The sequence below is a fragment of the Myxine glutinosa genome, unplaced genomic scaffold (assembly GCF_964187855.1).
Source record: "Myxine glutinosa unplaced genomic scaffold, kmMyxGlut1.1 SCAFFOLD_499, whole genome shotgun sequence".
NCBI lineage: Eukaryota > Metazoa > Chordata > Myxini > Myxiniformes > Myxinidae > Myxine > Myxine glutinosa.
In genome coordinates, this window is record NW_027616596.1 from 50,302 (window position 1) to 77,176 (window position 26,875).

Sequence of the window (26,875 nt, forward strand, 5' to 3'; positions counted from 1 at the left end):
AAGGGTGCTCGGTATTACATACCTTATGATTTGGAGCATATACATGGGAATTTTGTCATTAAAAACTGGCCTTATACTGATATTGTTAAACCCACAAATAGAGACTTGTTTAAAATATTAAATAAAAATGAACTTCTCAAAGTTATGAAATATAAAACTCTTTTAGAAATCGTCAACAAATCTTATTGGTATCCTATTATGAGAAAAATAATTATAGATACAAGAATATCTCAAAATCCAGATGAGTATATGTATAATATTCTTTGGGGTTCAAACTCAAGGGTAGCAAGGGATGAGGAAGGAGTTGAAGAAGAGAAGGAGGAAGGAGTTGAAGAAGAGAAGGAGGAAAGAGAGAAGGAGGAGAAGGGGGAAAGGGAGAAGGAGGAGAGGGAGGAAAAGGAGAAGGAGGAGAAGGATGAAAGGGAGAAAAAGGAGAAGGAGGAGAGGGAGGAAAGGGAGAAAAAGGAGGAGGAGGAGAGGGAGGAAAAATATAAAAATATGACCATTCCTGAGATTAATGAAAGATTGAAGGTATTACGACAAATAAATAAATCTCAACGCACTGAAGAGGAAAATAAAGAATTAATGACTCTTCCGAACTTATTGGTTTTTAAATTTGCTATAATGAATTCAGAGCGCAGATATACAACATATAGTTGATGATGTTGGTGTTATTGACTTTAGTTAGTTTTATTTGTAAATAAATGGAGGAGAGAGTGAAGTCATTTCTAAGGATTCTTTATGTTTTAAAAATCAAGATAGAAATGTATATGTTGAAAACCAAAAAGGTTTTGGCACTATGTAGAACTTTTTCTCATAAATAAATATGAGTTATTGTCTCAAATGTAAAAAGAAAACTAAATCTAAAAATATCTCTTATGTTAAAGCTAAAAATAATAGAGTTTATCAAAAAGGAATATGTCAAGTGTGTGGTTCTAAAAAGTGTCAATTCATCTCTCCTAAAAGTGGAGGAGACATACAAAAGTTTTTGTCAGGTAGCAAATTTACAACAACTGGAATTCCAGGGGAATTACACCTTCCAGGGTATTCTTTCTGTGGCCCAGGAACAAACTTGGATAAAAGATTAGATGAGGCTGACAATCCTAAACCTTGGTCTAAACCTACAAATAGGGTTGATGAAGTGTGTATGAAGCATGATATTGCTTATGGGAAAACCACTACATTGACTGAAAAACATAAAGCCGACAGAGAAATGTTGTATAATTTGTCTTTGATACAAAATCCAACGTTGAGAGAGAAAGTTGATAGGTTTATTGTGAGAAATTTGATAAATGCTAAATTGAAACTTGGCCTTGGTTATTCACCCTCAAAAAACTATTAGGCTCTCATGATGTCATCAAGACTGAGGAGCTTTTGGCTGATGAATTACATAAACCTATAATCACAAAGTTTAAAAGAAGGAAAGTTTATTCTAAATACACCGACCACATATGGTCCGCTGATTTAATCGAACTAAAAAATGATAAGGGATACAAGTATGCTTTAACCGTTATTGATTTGAGGAGTAGATTTGCTTGGGTTGTTCCTTTGAAAAACAAGAGAGGTTATACTCTGAAGTTAGCCTTCCAACAGATATTTAATAAAAGTAAAAGAAAACCAAAGAAACTGTGGACCGATGAGGGAACAGAGTTCTATAACAAAATATTTATGAAATTTCTTAAGGGGGAGGGTATTAAATTATACAGCACCTTTAATGAAGGAAAAGCAGTTGTTATTGAGCGTTTTAATCGTACTTTAAAAGAGAAATTATATAAAAAATTCACACAACTCGGTTCCCAAAAATGGGTGTATTTTATTCAGGATATTGTAGATAATTACAATAATACAGTTCATTCATCAACAAAATCAAAACCATCAGAAACATTTACAAAATTAGAATATGAAAAGGAGATTAATTTGAGAAAGCCCAAGTTCAAAGTTGGTGATATTGTAAGAATATACAGATGGAAAAGTCATTTTGAGAAAGGTTATACAAAGAGATGGACTAATGAATTATTCAAAATCGTTGATGTAATGGATACTATGCCTTGGACTTACAAATTATATGATATGAATTGGGAAGAAATCTTGGGTTCATTTTACTCACAAGAATTACAAAAAACAAAACTGATAATTCATTAAACAACAACCATCCATACTTTCATTCACCCAGATTAGCTAATTAAATTAGTAGTAATAAAAAAATAAAAAAAAATAAAAAAAATCATAAGCCACACCCACACAGACCCCACCCACAGACCCCGCCCACACAGACCACACCCACACAGACCACACCCACACAGACCACACCCACACAGACCCCGCCCACACAGACCACACCCACACAGACCCCGCCCACACAGACCACACCCACACAGACCACACCCACACAGACCACACCCACACAGACCACACCCACACAGACCACACCCACACCCATCATCCCCCACCCCTGTGCACCCCCACCCTTGATCCCCCCTCATCCCACCCCCACCTTCCCCACACACACAAGGGGAGGGGAGGGGTGGGATGAGGGGGGATCAAGGGTGGGGGTGCACCTTCTCATCTTTTTTCCCTTTATTCTCTTTTTGTAATTAAGAATTAAATAATTCTGGACAAAGCGAATAAAATCAAAATTATGAAATAACATTAAAAACATAAAAATTATAATAAAACATTTTTCACGAGGTATAAATTCAGTTTCTTCCATAAATTCAGTTTCTTCCAAGGTATCATGTGGTATAAATACAGTAATAAAATCAAAATTATGAAATAACATTAAAAACATAAAAATTATAATAAAACATTTTTCACGAGGTATAAATTCAGTTTCTTCCATAAATTCAGTTTCTTCCAAGGTATCATGTGGTATAAATACAGTAATAAAATCAAAATTATGAAATAACATTAAAAACATAAAAATTATAATAAAACATTTTTCACGAGGTATAAATTCAGTTTCTTCCATAAATTCAGTTTCTTCCAAGGTATCATGTGGTATAAATACAGTAATAAAATCAAAATTATGAAATAACATTAAAAACATAAAAATTATAATAAAACATTTTTCACGAGGTATAAATTCAGTTTCTCCCATAAATCCAGTTTCTTCCAAGGCAATCCAACCTAATGTTGTCTCCCATGTTGACTTCACCAATTTCTTTTGGGTCTGCAAGGCACAAAGGAATTTTAAATTAAAATCACCAAACACAGTATTTGCCTGCCGTGCCATCCCAAATCACATGAGGGCAGTCTAGGACCATAAATGAGAAACTCCATTTTTCCAAACAACTCACATAAGCAGGAAATTGGTGGAAACTCCTCCGGTCGTTGAAGTTGTGAAATCCCTGGGTTTCATCAAACGTCATGTTGCTTGCTTGGTTTTTCATGCTGGAATAAAACAGTTAGTTAGTTAAAGGAAATAACACACAGCTCACTTTACCACACAGCACCTTTAACACACAGTTATTCAACCACCAACTTTGATAAAAAGGAGAAAATTAATGGATTGAAGTTTGTGAATAATTAATTATATCTCTTACCTCTCGCATAGCATTTCAAACAAGGTGTTTAATTCGTTGTCAGTCATTGGTTCTGTTGAGACAACCTTGGATAATATTAACGGGTGAGAGAGGCTTTCTAAACACTCAACCATCTCATTATGAAGACCCCTCCGAACTTCAGTGAATTCTGTAAGAGTTTCATTTAACTTCTCCCTTTGTTGGTGAAAATCAATGATTTCATTTTCGACAGCAATCACCAGGTTGGATAAAGATGTACTGTAAAAGAGAAAAAACAATAATTATTGAGAGGATGTTAATTATGTTCCATATAAGACAATGAATAATTAATCGTGAGAACAAAAAAAACTTACCTGTCTTCTGATAAAGCTTCATCCTCCATCCTCCAGAGAAACATAACGTGTGTTTAAAAAAGCAAGGTGTGGTTCGAGCCTTAGAGCTTTTATAGGCAACGTGGAGTCATTGGCAAGGCTGTCATTTCCTGTGCCACGTTGGCAACTGGCTCAACAAAAGATGATGCAATGTTTCACGTATGAGCCAGACTACAAATAATTAATCGTGAGAACAAAAAAAACTTACCTGTCTTCTGATAAAGCTTCATCGTCCATCCTCCAGAGAAACATAACGTGTGTTTAAAAAAGCAATGTGTGGTTAGAGCCTTAAAAGGCACGGTTGCGTCATTGGCAAGGATGTCATTTCCTGTGCCAGTTGGCAACTGGCTCGTGTGTTTAAAAAAGCAATGTGTGTAGTATAAATGGAGTTTCTCATTTATGGTCCTAGACTGCCCTCATGTGGTTTGGGATGGCAAGGCTGTCATTTCCTGTGCCACGTTGGCAACTGGCTCAACAAAAGATGATGCAATGTTTCACCATAAATGATAGAACCAAGTATGAGTCAGACTACAGAGTGGTCTAAGGAACTACATTAAGGGGGTAGTGGGGGGAATAGGGTAAAATTTACATGGAAGTGAGAATGATCATAGGTTCATAAGGCTAGAAGGATTATAGGTTCATAAAGGAAGAAAATCATAGGTTCATCAGGCGAGAAGGATTATAGGTTCATAAGGTGAGAAGGATTATAGGTTCATAAGGCGAGAAGGATTATAGGTTCATAAGGCGAGAAGGATTATATAGGTTCATAGAGGGAGAAATAGAGGTGTTTATGATTTTTTTTAAAACAGGGGGGTAAATGACATTAGATAGGGATTTCCCATGTTAAACGGAGGTGTCCCAGAAGCAACATTTATCACCTACTGTTGGTGCAGGAAACCACTTTTGAACTTGTATTAGTGTGGAAAAAACTGCTTTTCGCACTTGTGTTAGTGTTGAAAAACCACATTTCGCACTTATGTTAGTGTTGAAAAACCACTTTTCGCACTTGTGTTGGTGCTGGAAACCACTTTTGCACTTGTACTAGTGTGGAAAAAACACTTTTTGCACTTGTGATAGTGTTGAAAAACCACTTTTCGCACTTGTGTTAGTGTTGAAAAACTACTTTTCACACTTGTGTTGGTGCAGGAAACCACTTTTGCACTTGTAATAGTGTGGAAAAAACACTTTTTGCACTTGTGATAGTGTTGAAAAACCACTTTTCGCACTTGTGTTAGTGTTGAAAAACCACTTTTTGCACTTGTGTTGGTGCAGGAAACCACTTTTGCACTTGTATTAGTGTGGAAAAAACACTTTTTGCACTTGTGATAGTGTTGAAAAACTACTTTTCGCACTTGTGTTAGTGTTGAAAAACCACTTTTCGCACTTGTGTTAGTGTTGAAAAACCACTTTTTGCACTTGTGTTGGTGCAGGAAACCACTTTTGCACTTGTATTAGTGTGGAAAAAACACTTTTTGCACTTGTGATAGTGTTGAAAAACCACTTTTCGCACTTGTGTTAGTGTTGAAAAACCACTTTTCGCACTTGTGTTGGTGTAGGAAACCACTTTTGCACTTGTATTAGTGTGGAAAAAACACTTTTTGCACTTGTGATAGTGTTGAAAAACCACTTTTCGCACTTGTGTTAGTGTTGAAAAACCACTTTTTGCACTTGTGTTGGTGCAGGAAACCACTTTTGCACTTGTATTAGTGTGGAAAAAACACTTTTCGCACTTGTGTTAGTGTTGAAAAAACACTTTTCGCACTTGTGTTAGTGTTGAAAAACCACTTTTTGCACTTGTGTTGGTGCAGGAAACCACTTTTGCACTTGTATTAGTGTGGAAAAAACACTTTTTGCACTTGTGATAGTGTTGAAAAACCACTTTTTGCACTTGTGTTGGTGCAGGAAACCACTTTTGCACTTGTATTAGTGTGGAAAAAACACTTTTTGCACTTGTATTAGTGTGGAAAAAACACTTTTTGCACTTGTGATAGTGTTGAAAAACCACTTTTCGCACTTGTGTTAGTGTTGAAAAACCACTTTTTGCACTTGTGTTGGTGCAGGAAACCACTTTTGCACTTGTATTAGTGTGGAAAAAACACTTTTTGCACTTGTGATAGTGTTGAAAAACCACTTTTCGCACTTGTGTTAGTGTTGAAAAACCACTTTTTGCACTTGTGTTGGTGCAGGAAACCACTTTTGCACTTGTATTAGTGTGGAAAAAACACTTTTTGCACTTGTGATAGTGTTGAAAAACTACTTTTCGCACTTGTGTTAGTGTTGAAAAACCACTTTTCGCACTTGTGTTAGTGTTGAAAAACCACTTTTTGCACTTGTGTTGGTGCAGGAAACCACTTTTGCACTTGTATTAGTGTGGAAAAAACACTTTTTGCACTTGTGATAGTGTTGAAAAACCACTTTTCGCACTTGTGTTAGTGTTGAAAAACCACTTTTCGCACTTGTGTTGGTGTAGGAAACCACTTTTGCACTTGTATTAGTGTGGAAAAAACACTTTTTGCACTTGTGATAGTGTTGAAAAACCACTTTTCGCACTTGTGTTAGTGTTGAAAAACCACTTTTTGCACTTGTGTTGGTGCAGGAAACCACTTTTGCACTTGTATTAGTGTGGAAAAAACACTTTTCGCACTTGTGTTAGTGTTGAAAAACCACTTTTCGCACTTGTGTTGGTGCAGGAAACCACTTTTGCACTTGTATTAGTGTGGAAAAAACACTTTTTGCACTTGTGATAGTGTTGAAAAACCACTTTTAGCACTTGTGTTAGTGTTGAAAAACCACTTTTCGCACTTGTGTTAGTGTTGAAAAAACACTTTTCGCACTTGTGTTAGTGTTGAAAAACCACTTTTCGCACTTGTGTTGGTGCAGGAAACCACTTTTGCACTTGTATTAGTGTGGAAAAAACACTTTTTGCACTTGTGTTAGTGTTGAAAAACCACTTTTCGCACTTGTGTTGGTGCAGGAAACCACTTTTGCACTTGTATTAGTGTGGAAAAACCACTTTTCGCACTTGTGTTAGTGTTGAAAAACCACTTTTCGCACTTGTGTTGGTGCAGGAAACCACTTTTGCACTTGTATTAGTGTGGAAAAACCACTTTTCGCACTTGTGTTAGTGTTGAAAAACCACTTTTCGCACTTGTGTTAGTGTTGAAAACCACTTTTCGCACTTGTGTTAGTGTTGATAAACCACTTTTTGCACTTGTGATAGTGTTGAAAAACTACTTTTCGCACTTGTGTTAGTGTTGAAAAACCACTTTTCGCACTTGTGATAGTGTTGAAAAACACTTTTTGCACTTGTGATAGTGTTGAAAAACCACTTTTCGCACTTGTGTTAGTGTTGAAAAACCACTTTTCGCACTTGTGTTAGTGTTGAAAAACCACTTTTCGCACTTGTGTTAGTGTTGAAAAACCACTTTTCGCACTTATTTTGGTGCAGGAAACCACTTTTGCCCTTGTATTAGTGTGGAAAAAACACTTTTTGCACTTGTGATAGTGTTGAAAAACCACTTTTAGCACTTGTGTTAGTGTTGAAAAACCACTTTTCGCACTTGTATTAGTGTAGAAAAAACACTTTTTGCACTTGTGATAGTGTTGAAAAACCACTTTTCGCACTTGTGTTAGTGTTGAAAAACCACTTTTCGCACTTGTGTTGGTGCAGGAAACCACTTTTGCACTTGTATTAGTGTGGAAAAAACACTTTTTGCACTTGTGATAGTGTTGAAAAACCACTTTTCGCACTTATGTTGGTGCAGGAAACCACTTTTGCCCTTGTATTAGTGTGGAAAAAACACTTTTTGCACTTGTGATAGTGTTGAAAAACCACTTTTAGCACTTGTGTTAGTGTTGAAAAACCACTTTTCGCACTTGTGTTAGTGTTGAAAAAACACTTTTCGCACTTGTGTTAGTGTTGAAAAACCACTTTTCGCACTTGTGTTGGTGCAGGAAACCACTTTTGCACTTGTATTAGTGTGGAAAAAACACTTTTTGCACTTGTGATAGTGTTGAAAAACCACTTTTCGCACTTGTGTTTGTGTTGAAAAACCACTTTTCGCACTTGTGTTGGTGCAGGAAACCACTTTTGCACTTGTATTAGTGTGGAAAAACCACTTTTCGCACTTGTGTTAGTGTTGAAAAACCACTTTTCGCACTTGTGTTAGTGTTGAAAACCACTTTTCGCACTTGTGTTAGTGTTGATAAACCACTTTTTGCACTTGTGATAGTGTTGAAAAACTACTTTTCGCACTTGTGTTAGTGTTGAAAAACCACTTTTCGCACTTGTGATAGTGTTGAAAAACCACTTTTCGCACTTGTGTTAGTGTTGAAAAACCACTTTTGCACTTGTATTAGTGTGGAAAAAACACTTTTTGCACTTGTGATAGTGTGGAAAAAACACTTTTTGCACTTGTGATAGTGTTGAAAAACCACTTTTCGCACTTGTGTTAGTGTTGAAAAACCACTTTTCGCACTTGTGTTAGTGTTGAAAAACGACTTTTCGCACTTGTGTTGGTGCAGGAAACCACTTTTGCACTTGTATTAGTGTGGAAAAAGCACTTTTCGCACTTGTGTTATTGTTGAAAAACGACTTTTCGCACTTGTGTTGGTGCAGGAAACCACTTTTGAACTTGTATTAGTGTGGAAAAAACTGCTTTTCGCACTTGTGTTAGTGTTGAAAAACCACATTTCGCACTTATGTTAGTGTTGAAAAACCACTTTTCGCACTTGTGTTGGTGCTGGAAACCACTTTTGCACTTGTACTAGTGTGGAAAAAACACTTTTTGCACTTGTGATAGTGTTGAAAAACCACTTTTCGCACTTGTGTTAGTGTTGAAAAACTACTTTTCACACTTGTGTTGGTGCAGGAAACCACTTTTGCACTTGTAATAGTGTGGAAAAAACACTTTTTGCACTTGTGATAGTGTTGAAAAACCACTTTTCGCACTTGTGTTAGTGTTGAAAAACCACTTTTTGCACTTGTGTTGGTGCAGGAAACCACTTTTGCACTTGTATTAGTGTGGAAAAAACACTTTTTGCACTTGTGATAGTGTTGAAAAACTACTTTTCGCACTTGTGTTAGTGTTGAAAAACCACTTTTCGCACTTGTGTTAGTGTTGAAAAACCACTTTTTGCACTTGTGTTGGTGCAGGAAACCACTTTTGCACTTGTATTAGTGTGGAAAAAACACTTTTTGCACTTGTGATAGTGTTGAAAAACCACTTTTCGCACTTGTGTTAGTGTTGAAAAACCACTTTTCGCACTTGTGTTGGTGTAGGAAACCACTTTTGCACTTGTATTAGTGTGGAAAAAAACACTTTTTGCACTTGTGATAGTGTTGAAAAACCACTTTTCGCACTTGTGTTAGTGTTGAAAAACCACTTTTTGCACTTGTGTTGGTGCAGGAAACCACTTTTGCACTTGTATTAGTGTGGAAAAAACACTTTTCGCACTTGTGTTAGTGTTGAAAAAACACTTTTCGCACTTGTGTTAGTGTTGAAAAACCACTTTTCGCACTTGTGTTGGTGCAGGAAACCACTTTTGCACTTGTATTAGTGTGGAAAAAACACTTTTTGCACTTGTGATAGTGTTGAAAAACCACTTTTCGCACTTGTGTTTGTGTTGAAAAACCACTTTTCGCACTTGTGTTGGTGCAGGAAACCACTTTTGCACTTGTATTAGTGTGGAAAAACCACTTTTCGCACTTGTGTTAGTGTTGAAAAACCACTTTTCGCACTTGTGTTAGTGTTGAAAACCACTTTTCGCACTTGTGTTAGTGTTGATAAACCACTTTTTGCACTTGTGATAGTGTTGAAAAACTACTTTTCGCACTTGTGTTAGTGTTGAAAAACCACTTTTCGCACTTGTGATAGTGTTGAAAAACCACTTTTCGCACTTGTGTTAGTGTTGAAAAACCACTTTTGCACTTGTATTAGTGTGGAAAAAACACTTTTTGCACTTGTGATAGTGTGGAAAAAACACTTTTTGCACTTGTGATAGTGTTGAAAAACCACTTTTCGCACTTGTGTTAGTGTTGAAAAACCACTTTTCGCACTTGTGTTAGTGTTGAAAACGACTTTTCGCACTTGTGTTGGTGCAGGAAACCACTTTTGCACTTGTATTAGTGTGGAAAAAGCACTTTTCGCACTTGTGTTATTGTTGAAAAACGACTTTTCGCACTTGTGTTGGTGCAGGAAACCACTTTTGAACTTGTATTAGTGTGGAAAAAACTGCTTTTCGCACTTGTGTTAGTGTTGAAAAACCACATTTCGCACTTATGTTAGTGTTGAAAAACCACTTTTCGCACTTGTGTTGGTGCTGGAAACCACTTTTGCACTTGTACTAGTGTGGAAAAAACACTTTTTGCACTTGTGATAGTGTTGAAAAACCACTTTTCGCACTTGTGTTAGTGTTGAAAAACTACTTTTCACACTTGTGTTGGTGCAGGAAACCACTTTTGCACTTGTAATAGTGTGGAAAAAACACTTTTTGCACTTGTGATAGTGTTGAAAAACCACTTTTCGCACTTGTGTTATTGTTGAAAAACCACTTTTCGCACTTGTGATAGTGTTGAAAAACCACTTTTGCACTTGTATTAGTGTGGAAAAACCACTTTTCGCACTTATTTTGGTGCAGGAAACCACTTTTGCCCTTGTATTAGTGTGGAAAAAACACTTTTTGCACTTGTGATAGTGTTGAAAAACCACTTTTCGCACTTGTGTTAGTGTTGAAAAACCACTTTTCGCACTTGTGTCAGTGTTGAAAAAACACTTTTCGCACTTGTATTAGTGTTGAAAAACCACTTTTCGCACTTGTGTTGGTGCAGGAAACCACTTTTGCACTTGTATTAGTGTGGAAAAAACACTTTTTGCACTTGTGATAGTGTTGAAAAACCACTTTTCGCACTTGTGTTAGTGTTGAAAAACCACTTTTCGCACTTGTGTTGGTGCAGGAAACCACTTTTGCACTTGTATTAGTGTGGAAAAAACTGCTTTTCGCACTTGTGTTAGTGTTGAAAAACCACATTTCGCACTTATGTTAGTGTTGAAAAACCACTTTTCGCACTTGTGTTGGTGCTGGAAACCACTTTTGCACTTGTACTAGTGTGGAAAAAACACTTTTTGCACTTGTGATAGTGTTGAAAAACCACTTTTCGCACTTGTGTTAGTGTTGAAAAACTACTTTTCACACTTGTGTTGGTGCAGGAAAACCACTTTTTGCAATTGTGTTGGTGCAGGAAACCACTTTTGCACTTGTATTAGTGTGGAAAAAACACTTTTCGCACTTGTGTTAGTGTTGAAAAACCACTTTTCGCACTTGTGTTGGTGCAGGAAACCACTTTTGCACTTGTATTAGTGTGGAAAAAACACTTTTTGCACTTGTGATAGTGTTGAAAAACCACTTTTAGCACTTGTGTTAGTGTTGAAAAACCACTTTTCGCACTTGTGTTAGTGTTGAAAAAACACTTTTCGCACTTGTGTTAGTGTTGAAAAACCACTTTTCGCACTTGTGTTGGTGCAGGAAACCACTTTTGCACTTGTATTAGTGTGGAAAAAACACTTTTTGCACTTGTGTTAGTGTTGAAAAACCACTTTTCGCACTTGTGTTGGTGCAGGAAACCACTTTTGCACTTGTATTAGTGTGGAAAAACCACTTTTCGCACTTGTGTTAGTGTTGAAAAACCACTTTTCGCACTTGTGTTGGTGCAGGAAACCACTTTTGCACTTGTATTAGTGTGGAAAAACCACTTTTCGCACTTGTGTTAGTGTTGAAAAACCACTTTTCGCACTTGTGTTAGTGTTGAAAACCACTTTTCGCACTTGTGTTAGTGTTGATAAACCACTTTTTGCACTTGTGATAGTGTTGAAAAACTACTTTTCGCACTTGTGTTAGTGTTGAAAAACCACTTTTCGCACTTGTGATAGTGTTGAAAAACACTTTTTGCACTTGTGATAGTGTTGAAAAACCACTTTTCGCACTTGTGTTAGTGTTGAAAAACCACTTTTCGCACTTGTGTTAGTGTTGAAAAACCACTTTTCGCACTTGTGTTAGTGTTGAAAAACCACTTTTCGCACTTATTTTGGTGCAGGAAACCACTTTTGCCCTTGTATTAGTGTGGAAAAAACACTTTTTGCACTTGTGATAGTGTTGAAAAACCACTTTTAGCACTTGTGTTAGTGTTGAAAAACCACTTTTCGCACTTGTATTAGTGTAGAAAAAACACTTTTTGCACTTGTGATAGTGTTGAAAAACCACTTTTCGCACTTGTGTTAGTGTTGAAAAACCACTTTTCGCACTTGTGTTGGTGCAGGAAACCACTTTTGCACTTGTATTAGTGTGGAAAAAACACTTTTTGCACTTGTGATAGTGTTGAAAAACCACTTTTCGCACTTATGTTGGTGCAGGAAACCACTTTTGCCCTTGTATTAGTGTGGAAAAAACACTTTTTGCACTTGTGATAGTGTTGAAAAACCACTTTTAGCACTTGTGTTAGTGTTGAAAAACCACTTTTCGCACTTGTGTTAGTGTTGAAAAAACACTTTTCGCACTTGTGTTAGTGTTGAAAAACCACTTTTCGCACTTGTGTTGGTGCAGGAAACCACTTTTGCACTTGTATTAGTGTGGAAAAAACACTTTTTGCACTTGTGATAGTGTTGAAAAACCACTTTTCGCACTTGTGTTTGTGTTGAAAAACCACTTTTCGCACTTGTGTTGGTGCAGGAAACCACTTTTGCACTTGTATTAGTGTGGAAAAACCACTTTTCGCACTTGTGTTAGTGTTGAAAAACCACTTTTCGCACTTGTGTTAGTGTTGAAAACCACTTTTCGCACTTGTGTTAGTGTTGATAAACCACTTTTTGCACTTGTGATAGTGTTGAAAAACTACTTTTCGCACTTGTGTTAGTGTTGAAAAACCACTTTTCGCACTTGTGATAGTGTTGAAAAACCACTTTTCGCACTTGTGTTAGTGTTGAAAAACCACTTTTGCACTTGTATTAGTGTGGAAAAAACACTTTTTGCACTTGTGATAGTGTGGAAAAAACACTTTTTGCACTTGTGATAGTGTTGAAAAACCACTTTTCGCACTTGTGTTAGTGTTGAAAAACCACTTTTCGCACTTGTGTTAGTGTTGAAAAACGACTTTTCGCACTTGTGTTGGTGCAGGAAACCACTTTTGCACTTGTATTAGTGTGGAAAAAGCACTTTTCGCACTTGTGTTATTGTTGAAAAACGACTTTTCGCACTTGTGTTGGTGCAGGAAACCACTTTTGAACTTGTATTAGTGTGGAAAAAACTGCTTTTCGCACTTGTGTTAGTGTTGAAAAACCACATTTCGCACTTATGTTAGTGTTGAAAAACCACTTTTCGCACTTGTGTTGGTGCTGGAAACCACTTTTGCACTTGTACTAGTGTGGAAAAAACACTTTTTGCACTTGTGATAGTGTTGAAAAACCACTTTTCGCACTTGTGTTAGTGTTGAAAAACTACTTTTCACACTTGTGTTGGTGCAGGAAACCACTTTTGCACTTGTAATAGTGTGGAAAAAACACTTTTTGCACTTGTGATAGTGTTGAAAAACCACTTTTCGCACTTGTGTTAGTGTTGAAAAACCACTTTTTGCACTTGTGTTGGTGCAGGAAACCACTTTTGCACTTGTATTAGTGTGGAAAAAACACTTTTTGCACTTGTGATAGTGTTGAAAAACTACTTTTCGCACTTGTGTTAGTGTTGAAAAACCACTTTTCGCACTTGTGTTAGTGTTGAAAAACCACTTTTTGCACTTGTGTTGGTGCAGGAAACCACTTTTGCACTTGTATTAGTGTGGAAAAAACACTTTTTGCACTTGTGATAGTGTTGAAAAACCACTTTTCGCACTTGTGTTAGTGTTGAAAAACCACTTTTCGCACTTGTGTTGGTGTAGGAAACCACTTTTGCACTTGTATTAGTGTGGAAAAAACACTTTTTGCACTTGTGATAGTGTTGAAAAACCACTTTTCGCACTTGTGTTAGTGTTGAAAAACCACTTTTTGCAATTGTGTTGGTGCAGGAAACCACTTTTGCACTTGTATTAGTGTGGAAAAAACACTTTTCGCACTTGTGTTAGTGTTGAAAAACCACTTTTCGCACTTGTGTTGGTGCAGGAAACCACTTTTGCACTTGTATTAGTGTGGAAAAAACACTTTTTGCACTTGTGATAGTGTTGAAAAACCACTTTTAGCACTTGTGTTAGTGTTGAAAAACCACTTTTCGCACTTGTGTTAGTGTTGAAAAAACACTTTTCGCACTTGTGTTAGTGTTGAAAAACCACTTTTCGCACTTGTGTTGGTGCAGGAAACCACTTTTGCACTTGTATTAGTGTGGAAAAAACACTTTTTGCACTTGTGTTAGTGTTGAAAAACCACTTTTCGCACTTGTGTTGGTGCAGGAAACCACTTTTGCACTTGTATTAGTGTGGAAAAACCACTTTTCGCACTTGTGTTAGTGTTGAAAAACCACTTTTCGCACTTGTGTTGGTGCAGGAAACCACTTTTGCACTTGTATTAGTGTGGAAAAACCACTTTTCGCACTTGTGTTAGTGTTGAAAAACCACTTTTCGCACTTGTGTTAGTGTTGAAAACCACTTTTCGCACTTGTGTTAGTGTTGATAAACCACTTTTTGCACTTGTGATAGTGTTGAAAAACTACTTTTCGCACTTGTGTTAGTGTTGAAAAACCACTTTTCGCACTTGTGATAGTGTTGAAAAACACTTTTTGCACTTGTGATAGTGTTGAAAAACCACTTTTCGCACTTGTGTTAGTGTTGAAAAACCACTTTTCGCACTTGTGTTAGTGTTGAAAAACCACTTTTCGCACTTGTGTTAGTGTTGAAAAACCACTTTTCGCACTTATTTTGGTGCAGGAAACCACTTTTGCCCTTGTATTAGTGTGGAAAAAACACTTTTTGCACTTGTGATAGTGTTGAAAAACCACTTTTAGCACTTGTGTTAGTGTTGAAAAACCACTTTTCGCACTTGTATTAGTGTAGAAAAAACACTTTTTGCACTTGTGATAGTGTTGAAAAACCACTTTTCGCACTTGTGTTAGTGTTGAAAAACCACTTTTCGCACTTGTGTTGGTGCAGGAAACCACTTTTGCACTTGTATTAGTGTGGAAAAAACACTTTTTGCACTTGTGATAGTGTTGAAAAACCACTTTTCGCACTTATGTTGGTGCAGGAAACCACTTTTGCCCTTGTATTAGTGTGGAAAAAACACTTTTTGCACTTGTGATAGTGTTGAAAAACCACTTTTAGCACTTGTGTTAGTGTTGAAAAACCACTTTTCGCACTTGTGTTAGTGTTGAAAAAACACTTTTCGCACTTGTGTTAGTGTTGAAAAACCACTTTTCGCACTTGTGTTGGTGCAGGAAACCACTTTTGCACTTGTATTAGTGTGGAAAAAACACTTTTTGCACTTGTGATAGTGTTGAAAAACCACTTTTCGCACTTGTGTTTGTGTTGAAAAACCACTTTTCGCACTTGTGTTGGTGCAGGAAACCACTTTTGCACTTGTATTAGTGTGGAAAAACCACTTTTCGCACTTGTGTTAGTGTTGAAAAACCACTTTTCGCACTTGTGTTAGTGTTGAAAACCACTTTTCGCACTTGTGTTAGTGTTGATAAACCACTTTTTGCACTTGTGATAGTGTTGAAAAACTACTTTTCGCACTTGTGTTAGTGTTGAAAAACCACTTTTCGCACTTGTGATAGTGTTGAAAAACCACTTTTCGCACTTGTGTTAGTGTTGAAAAACCACTTTTGCACTTGTATTAGTGTGGAAAAAACACTTTTTGCACTTGTGATAGTGTGGAAAAAACACTTTTTGCACTTGTGATAGTGTTGAAAAACCACTTTTCGCACTTGTGTTAGTGTTGAAAAACCACTTTTCGCACTTGTGTTAGTGTTGAAAAACGACTTTTCGCACTTGTGTTGGTGCAGGAAACCACTTTTGCACTTGTATTAGTGTGGAAAAAGCACTTTTCGCACTTGTGTTATTGTTGAAAAACGACTTTTCGCACTTGTGTTGGTGCAGGAAACCACTTTTGAACTTGTATTAGTGTGGAAAAAACTGCTTTTCGCACTTGTGTTAGTGTTGAAAAACCACATTTCGCACTTATGTTAGTGTTGAAAAACCACTTTTCGCACTTGTGTTGGTGCTGGAAACCACTTTTGCACTTGTACTAGTGTGGAAAAAACACTTTTTGCACTTGTGATAGTGTTGAAAAACCACTTTTCGCACTTGTGTTAGTGTTGAAAAACTACTTTTCACACTTGTGTTGGTGCAGGAAACCACTTTTGCACTTGTAATAGTGTGGAAAAAACACTTTTTGCACTTGTGATAGTGTTGAAAAACCACTTTTCGCACTTGTGTTAGTGTTGAAAAACCACTTTTCGCACTTGTGTTGGTGCAGGAAACCACTTTTGCACTTGTATTAGTGTGGAAAAAACACTTTTTGCACTTGTGATAGTGTTGAAAAACCACTTTTCGCACTTGTGTTTGTGTTGAAAAACCACTTTTCGCACTTGTGTTGGTGCAGGAAACCACTTTTGCACTTGTATTAGTGTGGAAAAACCACTTTTCGCACTTGTGTTAGTGTTGAAAAACCACTTTTCGCACTTGTGTTAGTGTTGAAAACCACTTTTCGCACTTGTGTTAGTGTTGATAAACCACTTTTTGCACTTGTGATAGTGTTGAAAAACTACTTTTCGCACTTGTGTTAGTGTTGAAAAACCACTTTTCGCACTTGTGATAGTGTTGAAAAACCACTTTTCGCACTTGTGTTAGTGTTGAAAAACCACTTTTGCACTTGTATTAGTGTGGAAAAAACACTTTTTGCACTTGTGATAGTGTGGAAAAAACACTTTTTGCACTTGTGATAGTGTTGAAAAACCACTTTTCGCACTTGTGTTAGTGTTGAAAAACCACTTTTCGCACTTGTGTTAGTGTTGAAAAACGACTTTTCGCACTTGTGTTGGTGCAGGAAACCACTTTTGCACTTGTATTAGTGTGGAAAAAGCACTTTTCGCACTTGTGTTATTGTTGAAAAACGACTTTTCGCACTTGTGTTGGTGCAGGAAACCACTTTTGAACTTGTATTAGTGTGGAAAAAACTGCTTTTCGCACTTGTGTTAGTGTTGAAAAACCACATTTCGCACTTATGTTAGTGTTGAAAAACCACTTTTCGCACTTGTGTTGGTGCTGGAAACCACTTTTGCACTTGTACTAGTTGGAAAAAACACTTTTTGCACTTGTGATAGTGTTGAAAAACCACTTTTCGCACTTGTGTTAGTGTTGAAAAACTACTTTTCACACTTGTGTTGGTGCAGGAAACCACTTTTGCACTTGTAATAGTGTGGAAAAAACACTTTTTGCACTTGTGATAGTGTTGAAAAACCACTTTTCGCACTTGTGTTAGTGTTGAAAAACCACTTTTTGCACTTGTGTTGGTGCAGGAAACCACTTTTGCACTTGTATTAGTGTGGAAAAAACACTTTTTGCACTTGTGATAGTGTTGAAAAACTACTTTTCGCACTTGTGTTAGTGTTGAAAAACCACTTTTCGCACTTGTGTTAGTGTTGAAAAACCACTTTTTGCACTTGTGTTGGTGCAGGAAACCACTTTTGCACTTGTATTAGTGTGGAAAAAAACACTTTTTGCACTTGTGATAGTGTTGAAAAACCACTTTTCGCACTTGTGTTAGTGTTGAAAAACCACTTTTCGCACTTGTGTTGGTGTAGGAAACCACTTTTGCACTTGTATTAGTGTGGAAAAAACACTTTTTGCACTTGTGATAGTGTTGAAAAACCACTTTTCGCACTTGTGTTAGTGTTGAAAAACCACTTTTTGCAATTGTGTTGGTGCAGGAAACCACTTTTGCACTTGTATTAGTGTGGAAAAAACACTTTTCGCACTTGTGTTAGTGTTGAAAAACCACTTTTCGCACTTGTGTTGGTGCAGGAAACCACTTTTGCACTTGTATTAGTGTGGAAAAAACACTTTTTGCACTTGTGATAGTGTTGAAAAACCACTTTTAGCACTTGTGTTAGTGTTGAAAAACCACTTTTCGCACTTGTGTTAGTGTTGAAAAAACACTTTTCGCACTTGTGTTAGTGTTGAAAAACCACTTTTCGCACTTGTGTTGGTGCAGGAAACCACTTTTGCACTTGTATTAGTGTGGAAAAAACACTTTTTGCACTTGTGTTAGTGTTGAAAAACCACTTTTCGCACTTGTGTTGGTGCAGGAAACCACTTTTGCACTTGTATTAGTGTGGAAAAACCACTTTTCGCACTTGTGTTAGTGTTGAAAAACCACTTTTCGCACTTGTGTTGGTGCAGGAAACCACTTTTGCACTTGTATTAGTGTGGAAAAACCACTTTTCGCACTTGTGTTAGTGTTGAAAAACCACTTTTCGCACTTGTGTTAGTGTTGAAAACCACTTTTCGCACTTGTGTTAGTGTTGATAAACCACTTTTTGCACTTGTGATAGTGTTGAAAAACTACTTTTCGCACTTGTGTTAGTGTTGAAAAACCACTTTTCGCACTTGTGATAGTGTTGAAAAACACTTTTTGCACTTGTGATAGTGTTGAAAAACCACTTTTCGCACTTGTGTTAGTGTTGAAAAACCACTTTTCGCACTTGTGTTAGTGTTGAAAAACCACTTTTCGCACTTGTGTTAGTGTTGAAAAACCACTTTTCGCACTTATTTTGGTGCAGGAAACCACTTTTGCCCTTGTATTAGTGTGGAAAAAACACTTTTTGCACTTGTGATAGTGTTGAAAAACCACTTTTAGCACTTGTGTTAGTGTTGAAAAACCACTTTTCGCACTTGTATTAGTGTAGAAAAAACACTTTTTGCACTTGTGATAGTGTTGAAAAACCACTTTTCGCACTTGTGTTAGTGTTGAAAAACCACTTTTCGCACTTGTGTTGGTGCAGGAAACCACTTTTGCACTTGTATTAGTGTGGAAAAAACACTTTTTGCACTTGTGATAGTGTTGAAAAACCACTTTTCGCACTTATGTTGGTGCAGGAAACCACTTTTGCCCTTGTATTAGTGTGGAAAAAACACTTTTTGCACTTGTGATAGTGTTGAAAAACCACTTTTAGCACTTGTGTTAGTGTTGAAAAACCACTTTTCGCACTTGTGTTAGTGTTGAAAAAACACTTTTCGCACTTGTGTTAGTGTTGAAAAACCACTTTTCGCACTTGTGTTGGTGCAGGAAACCACTTTTGCACTTGTATTAGTGTGGAAAAAACACTTTTTGCACTTGTGATAGTGTTGAAAAACCACTTTTCGCACTTGTGTTTGTGTTGAAAAACCACTTTTCGCACTTGTGTTGGTGCAGGAAACCACTTTTGCACTTGTATTAGTGTGGAAAAACCACTTTTCGCACTTGTGTTAGTGTTGAAAAACCACTTTTCGCACTTGTGTTAGTGTTGAAAACCACTTTTCGCACTTGTGTTAGTGTTGATAAACCACTTTTTGCACTTGTGATAGTGTTGAAAAACTACTTTTCGCACTTGTGTTAGTGTTGAAAAACCACTTTTCGCACTTGTGATAGTGTTGAAAAACCACTTTTCGCACTTGTGTTAGTGTTGAAAAACCACTTTTGCACTTGTATTAGTGTGGAAAAAACACTTTTTGCACTTGTGATAGTGTGGAAAAAACACTTTTTGCACTTGTGATAGTGTTGAAAAACCACTTTTCGCACTTGTGTTAGTGTTGAAAAACCACTTTTCGCACTTGTGTTAGTGTTGAAAAACGACTTTTCGCACTTGTGTTGGTGCAGGAAACCACTTTTGCACTTGTATTAGTGTGGAAAAAGCACTTTTCGCACTTGTGTTATTGTTGAAAAACGACTTTTCGCACTTGTGTTGGTGCAGGAAACCACTTTTGAACTTGTATTAGTGTGGAAAAAACTGCTTTTCGCACTTGTGTTAGTGTTGAAAAACCACATTTCGCACTTATGTTAGTGTTGAAAAACCACTTTTCGCACTTGTGTTGGTGCTGGAAACCACTTTTGCACTTGTACTAGTGTGGAAAAAACACTTTTTGCACTTGTGATAGTGTTGAAAAACCACTTTTCGCACTTGTGTTAGTGTTGAAAAACTACTTTTCACACTTGTGTTGGTGCAGGAAACCACTTTTGCACTTGTAATAGTGTGGAAAAAACACTTTTTGCACTTGTGATAGTGTTGAAAAACCCACTTTTCGCACTTGTGTTAGTGTTGAAAAACCACTTTTTGCACTTGTGTTGGTGCAGGAAACCACTTTTGCACTTGTATTAGTGTGGAAAAAACACTTTTTGCACTTGTGATAGTGTTGAAAAACTACTTTTCGCACTTGTGTTAGTGTTGAAAAACCACTTTTCGCACTTGTGTTAGTGTTGAAAAACCACTTTTTGCACTTGTGTTGGTGCAGGAAACCACTTTTGCACTTGTATTAGTGTGGAAAAAACACTTTTGCACTTGTGATAGTGTTGAAAAACCACTTTTCGCACTTGTGTTAGTGTTGAAAAACCACTTTTCGCACTTGTGTTGGTGTAGGAAACCACTTTTGCACTTGTATTAGTGTGGAAAAAACACTTTTTGCACTTGTGATAGTGTTGAAAAACCACTTTTCGCACTTGTGTTAGTGTTGAAAAACCACTTTTTGCACTTGTGTTGGTGCAGGAAACCACTTTTGCACTTGTATTAGTGTGGAAAAAACACTTTTCGCACTTGTGTTAGTGTTGAAAAAACACTTTTCGCACTTGTGTTAGTGTTGAAAAACCACTTTTCGCACTTGTGTTGGTGCAGGAAACCACTTTTGCACTTGTATTAGTGTGGAAAAAACACTTTTTGCACTTGTGATAGTGTTGAAAAACCACTTTTCGCACTTGTGTTTGTGTTGAAAAACCACTTTTCGCACTTGTGTTGGTGCAGGAAACCACTTTTGCACTTGTATTAGTGTGGAAAAACCACTTTTCGCACTTGTGTTAGTGTTGAAAAACCACTTTTCGCACTTGTGTTAGTGTTGAAAACCACTTTTCGCACTTGTGTTAGTGTTGATAAACCACTTTTTGCACTTGTGATAGTGTTGAAAAACTACTTTTCGCACTTGTGTTAGTGTTGAAAAACCACTTTTCGCACTTGTGATAGTGTTGAAAAACCACTTTTCGCACTTGTGTTAGTGTTGAAAAACCACTTTTGCACTTGTATTAGTGTGGAAAAAACACTTTTTGCACTTGTGATAGTGTGGAAAAAACACTTTTTGCACTTGTGATAGTGTTGAAAAACCACTTTTCGCACTTGTGTTAGTGTTGAAAAACCACTTTTCGCACTTGTGTTAGTGTTGAAAAACGACTTTTCGCACTTGTGTTGGTGCAGGAAACCACTTTTGCACTTGTATTAGTGTGGAAAAAGCACTTTTCGCACTTGTGTTATTGTTGAAAAACGACTTTTCGCACTTGTGTTGGTGCAGGAAACCACTTTTGAACTTGTATTAGTGTGGAAAAAACTGCTTTTCGCACTTGTGTTAGTGTTGAAAAACCACATTTCGCACTTATGTTAGTGTTGAAAAACCACTTTTCGCACTTGTGTTGGTGCTGGAAACCACTTTTGCACTTGTACTAGTGTGGAAAAAACACTTTTTGCACTTGTGATAGTGTTGAAAAACCACTTTTCGCACTTGTGTTAGTGTTGAAAAACTACTTTTCACACTTGTGTTGGTGCAGGAAACCACTTTTGCACTTGTAATAGTGTGGAAAAAACACTTTTTGCACTTGTGATAGTGTTGAAAAACCACTTTTCGCACTTGTGTTAGTGTTGAAAAACCACTTTTGCACTTGTATTAGTGTGGAAAAAACACTTTTTGCACTTGTGATAGTGTGGAAAAAACACTTTTTGCACTTGTGATAGTGTTGAAAACCACTTTTCGCACTTGTGTTAGTGTTGAAAAACCACTTTTCGCACTTGTGTTAGTGTTGAAAAACGACTTTTCGCACTTGTGTTGGTGCAGGAAACCACTTTTGCACTTGTATTAGTGTGGAAAAAGCACTTTTCGCACTTGTGTTATTGTTGAAAAACGACTTTTCGCACTTGTGTTGGTGCAGGAAACCACTTTTGAACTTGTATTAGTGTGGAAAAAACTGCTTTTCGCACTTGTGTTAGTGTTGAAAAACCACATTTCGCACTTATGTTAGTGTTGAAAAACCACTTTTCGCACTTGTGTTGGTGCTGGAAACCACTTTTGCACTTGTACTAGTGTGGAAAAAACACTTTTTGCACTTGTGATAGTGTTGAAAAACCACTTTTCGCACTTGTGTTAGTGTTGAAAAACTACTTTTCACACTTGTGTTGGTGCAGGAAACCACTTTTGCACTTGTAATAGTGTGGAAAAAACACTTTTTGCACTTGTGATAGTGTTGAAAAACCACTTTTCGCACTTGTGTTAGTGTTGAAAAACCACTTTTTGCACTTGTGTTGGTGCAGGAAACCACTTTTGCACTTGTATTAGTGTGGAAAAAACACTTTTTGCACTTGTGATAGTGTTGAAAAACTACTTTTCGCACTTGTGTTAGTGTTGAAAAACCACTTTTCGCACTTGTGTTAGTGTTGAAAAACCACTTTTTGCACTTGTGTTGGTGCAGGAAACCACTTTTGCACTTGTATTAGTGTGGAAAAAACACTTTTTGCACTTGTGATAGTGTTGAAAAACCACTTTTCGCACTTGTGTTAGTGTTGAAAAACCACTTTTCGCACTTGTGTTGGTGTAGGAAACCACTTTTGCACTTGTATTAGTGTGGAAAAAACACTTTTTGCACTTGTGATAGTGTTGAAAAACCACTTTTCGCACTTGGGTTAGTGTTGAAAAACCACTTTTTGCACTTGTGTTGGTGCAGGAAACCACTTTTGCACTTGTATTAGTGTGGAAAAAAACACTTTTCGCACTTGTGTTAGTGTTGAAAAAACACTTTTCGCACTTGTGTTAGTGTTGAAAAACCACTTTTCGCACTTGTGTTGGTGCAGGAAACCACTTTTGCACTTGTATTAGTGTGGAAAAAACACTTTTTGCACTTGTGATAGTGTTGAAAAACCACTTTTCGCACTTGTGTTTGTGTTGAAAAACCACTTTTCGCACTTGTGTTGGTGCAGGAAACCACTTTTGCACTTGTATTAGTGTGGAAAAACCACTTTTCGCACTTGTGTTAGTGTTGAAAAACCACTTTTCGCACTTGTGTTAGTGTTGAAAACCACTTTTCGCACTTGTGTTAGTGTTGATAAACCACTTTTTGCACTTGTGATAGTGTTGAAAAACTACTTTTCGCACTTGTGTTAGTGTTGAAAAACCACTTTTCGCACTTGTGATAGTGTTGAAAAACCACTTTTCGCACTTGTGTTAGTGTTGAAAAACCACTTTTGCACTTGTATTAGTGTGGAAAAAACACTTTTTGCACTTGTGATAGTGTGGAAAAAACACTTTTTGCACTTGTGATAGTGTTGAAAAACCACTTTTCGCACTTGTGTTAGTGTTGAAAAACCACTTTTCGCACTTGTGTTAGTGTTGAAAAACGACTTTTCGCACTTGTGTTGGTGCAGGAAACCACTTTTGCACTTGTATTAGTGTGGAAAAAGCACTTTTCGCACTTGTGTTATTGTTGAAAAACGACTTTTCGCACTTGTGTTGGTGCAGGAAACCACTTTTGAACTTGTATTAGTGTGGAAAAAACTGCTTTTCGCACTTGTGTTAGTGTTGAAAAACCACATTTCGCACTTATGTTAGTGTTGAAAAACCACTTTTCGCACTTGTGTTGGTGCTGGAAACCACTTTTGCACTTGTACTAGTGTGGAAAAAACACTTTTTGCACTTGTGATAGTGTTGAAAAACCACTTTTCGCACTTGTGTTAGTGTTGAAAAACTACTTTTCACACTTGTGTTGGTGCAGGAAACCACTTTTGCACTTGTAATAGTGTGGAAAAAACACTTTTTGCACTTGTGATAGTGTTGAAAAACCACTTTTCGCACTTGTGTTAGTGTTGAAAAACCACTTTTGCACTTGTATTAGTGTGGAAAAAACACTTTTTGCACTTGTGATAGTGTGGAAAAAACACTTTTTGCACTTGTGATAGTGTTGAAAAACCACTTTTCGCACTTGTGTTAGTGTTGAAAAACCACTTTTCGCACTTGTGTTAGTGTTGAAAAACGACTTTTCGCACTTGTGTTGGTGCAGGAAACCACTTTTGCACTTGTATTAGTGTGGAAAAAGCACTTTTCGCACTTGTGTTATTGTTGAAAAACGACTTTTCGCACTTGTGTTGGTGCAGGAAACCACTTTTGAACTTGTATTAGTGTGGAAAAAACTGCTTTTCGCACTTGTGTTAGTGTTGAAAAACCACATTTCGCACTTATGTTAGTGTTGAAAAACCACTTTTCGCACTTGTGTTGGTGCTGGAAACCACTTTTGCACTTGTACTAGTGTGGAAAAAACACTTTTTGCACTTGTGATAGTGTTGAAAAACCACTTTTCGCACTTGTGTTAGTGTTGAAAAACTACTTTTCACACTTGTGTTGGTGCAGGAAACCACTTTTGCACTTGTAATAGTGTGGAAAAAACACTTTTTGCACTTGTGATAGTGTTGAAAAACCACTTTTCGCACTTGTGTTAGTGTTGAAAAACCACTTTTTGCACTTGTGTTGGTGCAGGAAACCACTTTTGCACTTGTATTAGTGTGGAAAAAACACTTTTTGCACTTGTGATAGTGTTGAAAAACTACTTTTCGCACTTGTGTTAGTGTTGAAAAACCACTTTTCGCACTTGTGTTAGTGTTGAAAAACCACTTTTTGCACTTGTGTTGGTGCAGGAAACCACTTTTGCACTTGTATTAGTGTGGAAAAAACACTTTTTGCACTTGTGATAGTGTTGAAAAACCACTTTTCGCACTTGTGTTAGTGTTGAAAAACCACTTTTTGCACTTGTGTTGGTGCAGGAAACCACTTTTGCACTTGTATTAGTGTGGAAAAAACACTTTTCGCACTTGTGTTAGTGTTGAAAAAACACTTTTCGCACTTGTGTTAGTGTTGAAAAACCACTTTTCGCACTTGTGTTGGTGCAGGAAACCACTTTTGCACTTGTATTAGTGTGGAAAAAACACTTTTTGCACTTGTGATAGTGTTGAAAAACCACTTTTCGCACTTGTGTTTGTGTTGAAAAACCACTTTTCGCACTTGTGTTGGTGCAGGAAACCACTTTTGCACTTGTATTAGTGTGGAAAAACCACTTTTCGCACTTGTGTTAGTGTTGAAAAACCACTTTTCGCACTTGTGTTAGTGTTGAAAACCACTTTTCGCACTTGTGTTAGTGTTGATAAACCACTTTTTGCACTTGTGATAGTGTTGAAAAACTACTTTTCGCACTTGTGTTAGTGTTGAAAAACCACTTTTCGCACTTGTGATAGTGTTGAAAAACCACTTTTCGCACTTGTGTTAGTGTTGAAAAACCACTTTTGCACTTGTATTAGTGTGGAAAAAACACTTTTTGCACTTGTGATAGTGTGGAAAAAACACTTTTTGCACTTGTGATAGTGTTGAAAAACCACTTTTCGCACTTGTGTTAGTGTTGAAAAACCACTTTTCGCACTTGTGTTAGTGTTGAAAAACGACTTTTCGCACTTGTGTTGGTGCAGGAAACCACTTTTGCACTTGTATTAGTGTGGAAAAAGCACTTTTCGCACTTGTGTTATTGTTGAAAAACGACTTTTCGCACTTGTGTTGGTGCAGGAAACCACTTTTGAACTTGTATTAGTGTGGAAAAAACTGCTTTTCGCACTTGTGTTAGTGTTGAAAAACCACATTTCGCACTTATGTTAGTGTTGAAAAACCACTTTTCGCACTTGTGTTGGTGCTGGAAACCACTTTTGCACTTGTACTAGTGTGGAAAAAACACTTTTTGCACTTGTGCTAGTGTTGAAAAACCACTTTTCGCACTTGTGTTAGTGTTGAAAAACTACTTTTCACACTTGTGTTGGTGCAGGAAACCACTTTTGCACTTGTAATAGTGTGGAAAAAACACTTTTTGCACTTGTGATAGTGTTGAAAAACCACTTTTCGCACTTGTGTTAGTGTTGAAAAACCACTTTTTGCACTTGTGTTGGTGTTGCACTTGTATTAGTGTGGAAAAAAACACTTTTTGCACTTGTGATAGTGTTGAAAAAACTACTTTTCGCACTTGTGTTAGTGTTGAAAAACCACTTTTCGCACTTGTGTTAGTGTTGAAAAACCACTTTTTGCACTTGTGTTGGTGCAGGAAACCACTTTTGCACTTGTATTAGTGTGGAAAAAACACTTTTTGCACTTGTGATAGTGTTGAAAAACCACTTTTCGCACTTGTGTTAGTGTTGAAAAACCACTTTTCGCACTTGTGTTGGGTGTAGGAAACCACTTTTGCACTTGTATTAGTGTGGAAAAAAACACTTTTTGCACTTGTGATAGGTGTGGAAAAAAACACTTTTTGCACTTGTGATAGTGTTGAAAAACCACTTTTCGCACTTGTGTTAGTGTTGAAAAACCACTTTTCGCACTTGTGTTAGTGTTGAAAAACGACTTTTCGCACTTGTGTTGGTGCAGGAAACCACTTTTGCACTTGTATTAGTGTGGAAAAAGCACTTTTCGCACTTGTGTTATTGTTGAAAAACGACTTTTTCGCACTTGTGTTGGTGCAGGAAACCACTTTTGAACTTGTATTAGTGTGGAAAAAACTGCTTTTCGCACTTGTGTTAGTGTTGAAAAACCACATTTCGCACTTATGTTAGTGTTGAAAAACCACTTTTCGCAACTTGTGTTGGTGCTGGAAACCACTTTTGCACTTGTACTAGTGTGGAAAAAACACTTTTTGCACTTGTGATAGTGTTGAAAAACCACTTTTCGCACTTGTGTTAGTGTTGAAAACTACTTTTCACACT

At 37.1% G+C, this 26,875-nt stretch overlaps 1 protein-coding gene across 1 annotated transcript; it reads right to left on the reverse strand.

The window, feature by feature from the left end:
* Positions 1-2,494: 2,494 nt before the first annotated feature.
* On the reverse strand, positions 2,495-4,131 carry LOC137418353 (uncharacterized; the record flags this gene model as incomplete). Its single annotated transcript, XM_078768800.1, has 4 exons — positions 3,875-4,131; positions 3,543-3,779; positions 3,297-3,390; positions 2,495-3,169 (listed from the first exon to the last, which is right to left on the reverse strand). Coding segments are annotated over exons 1-4 (1,050 nt in total), but the record flags the coding sequence as incomplete, so codon positions are not given.
* Between the last annotated feature and the right edge of the window lie 22,744 nt (positions 4,132-26,875).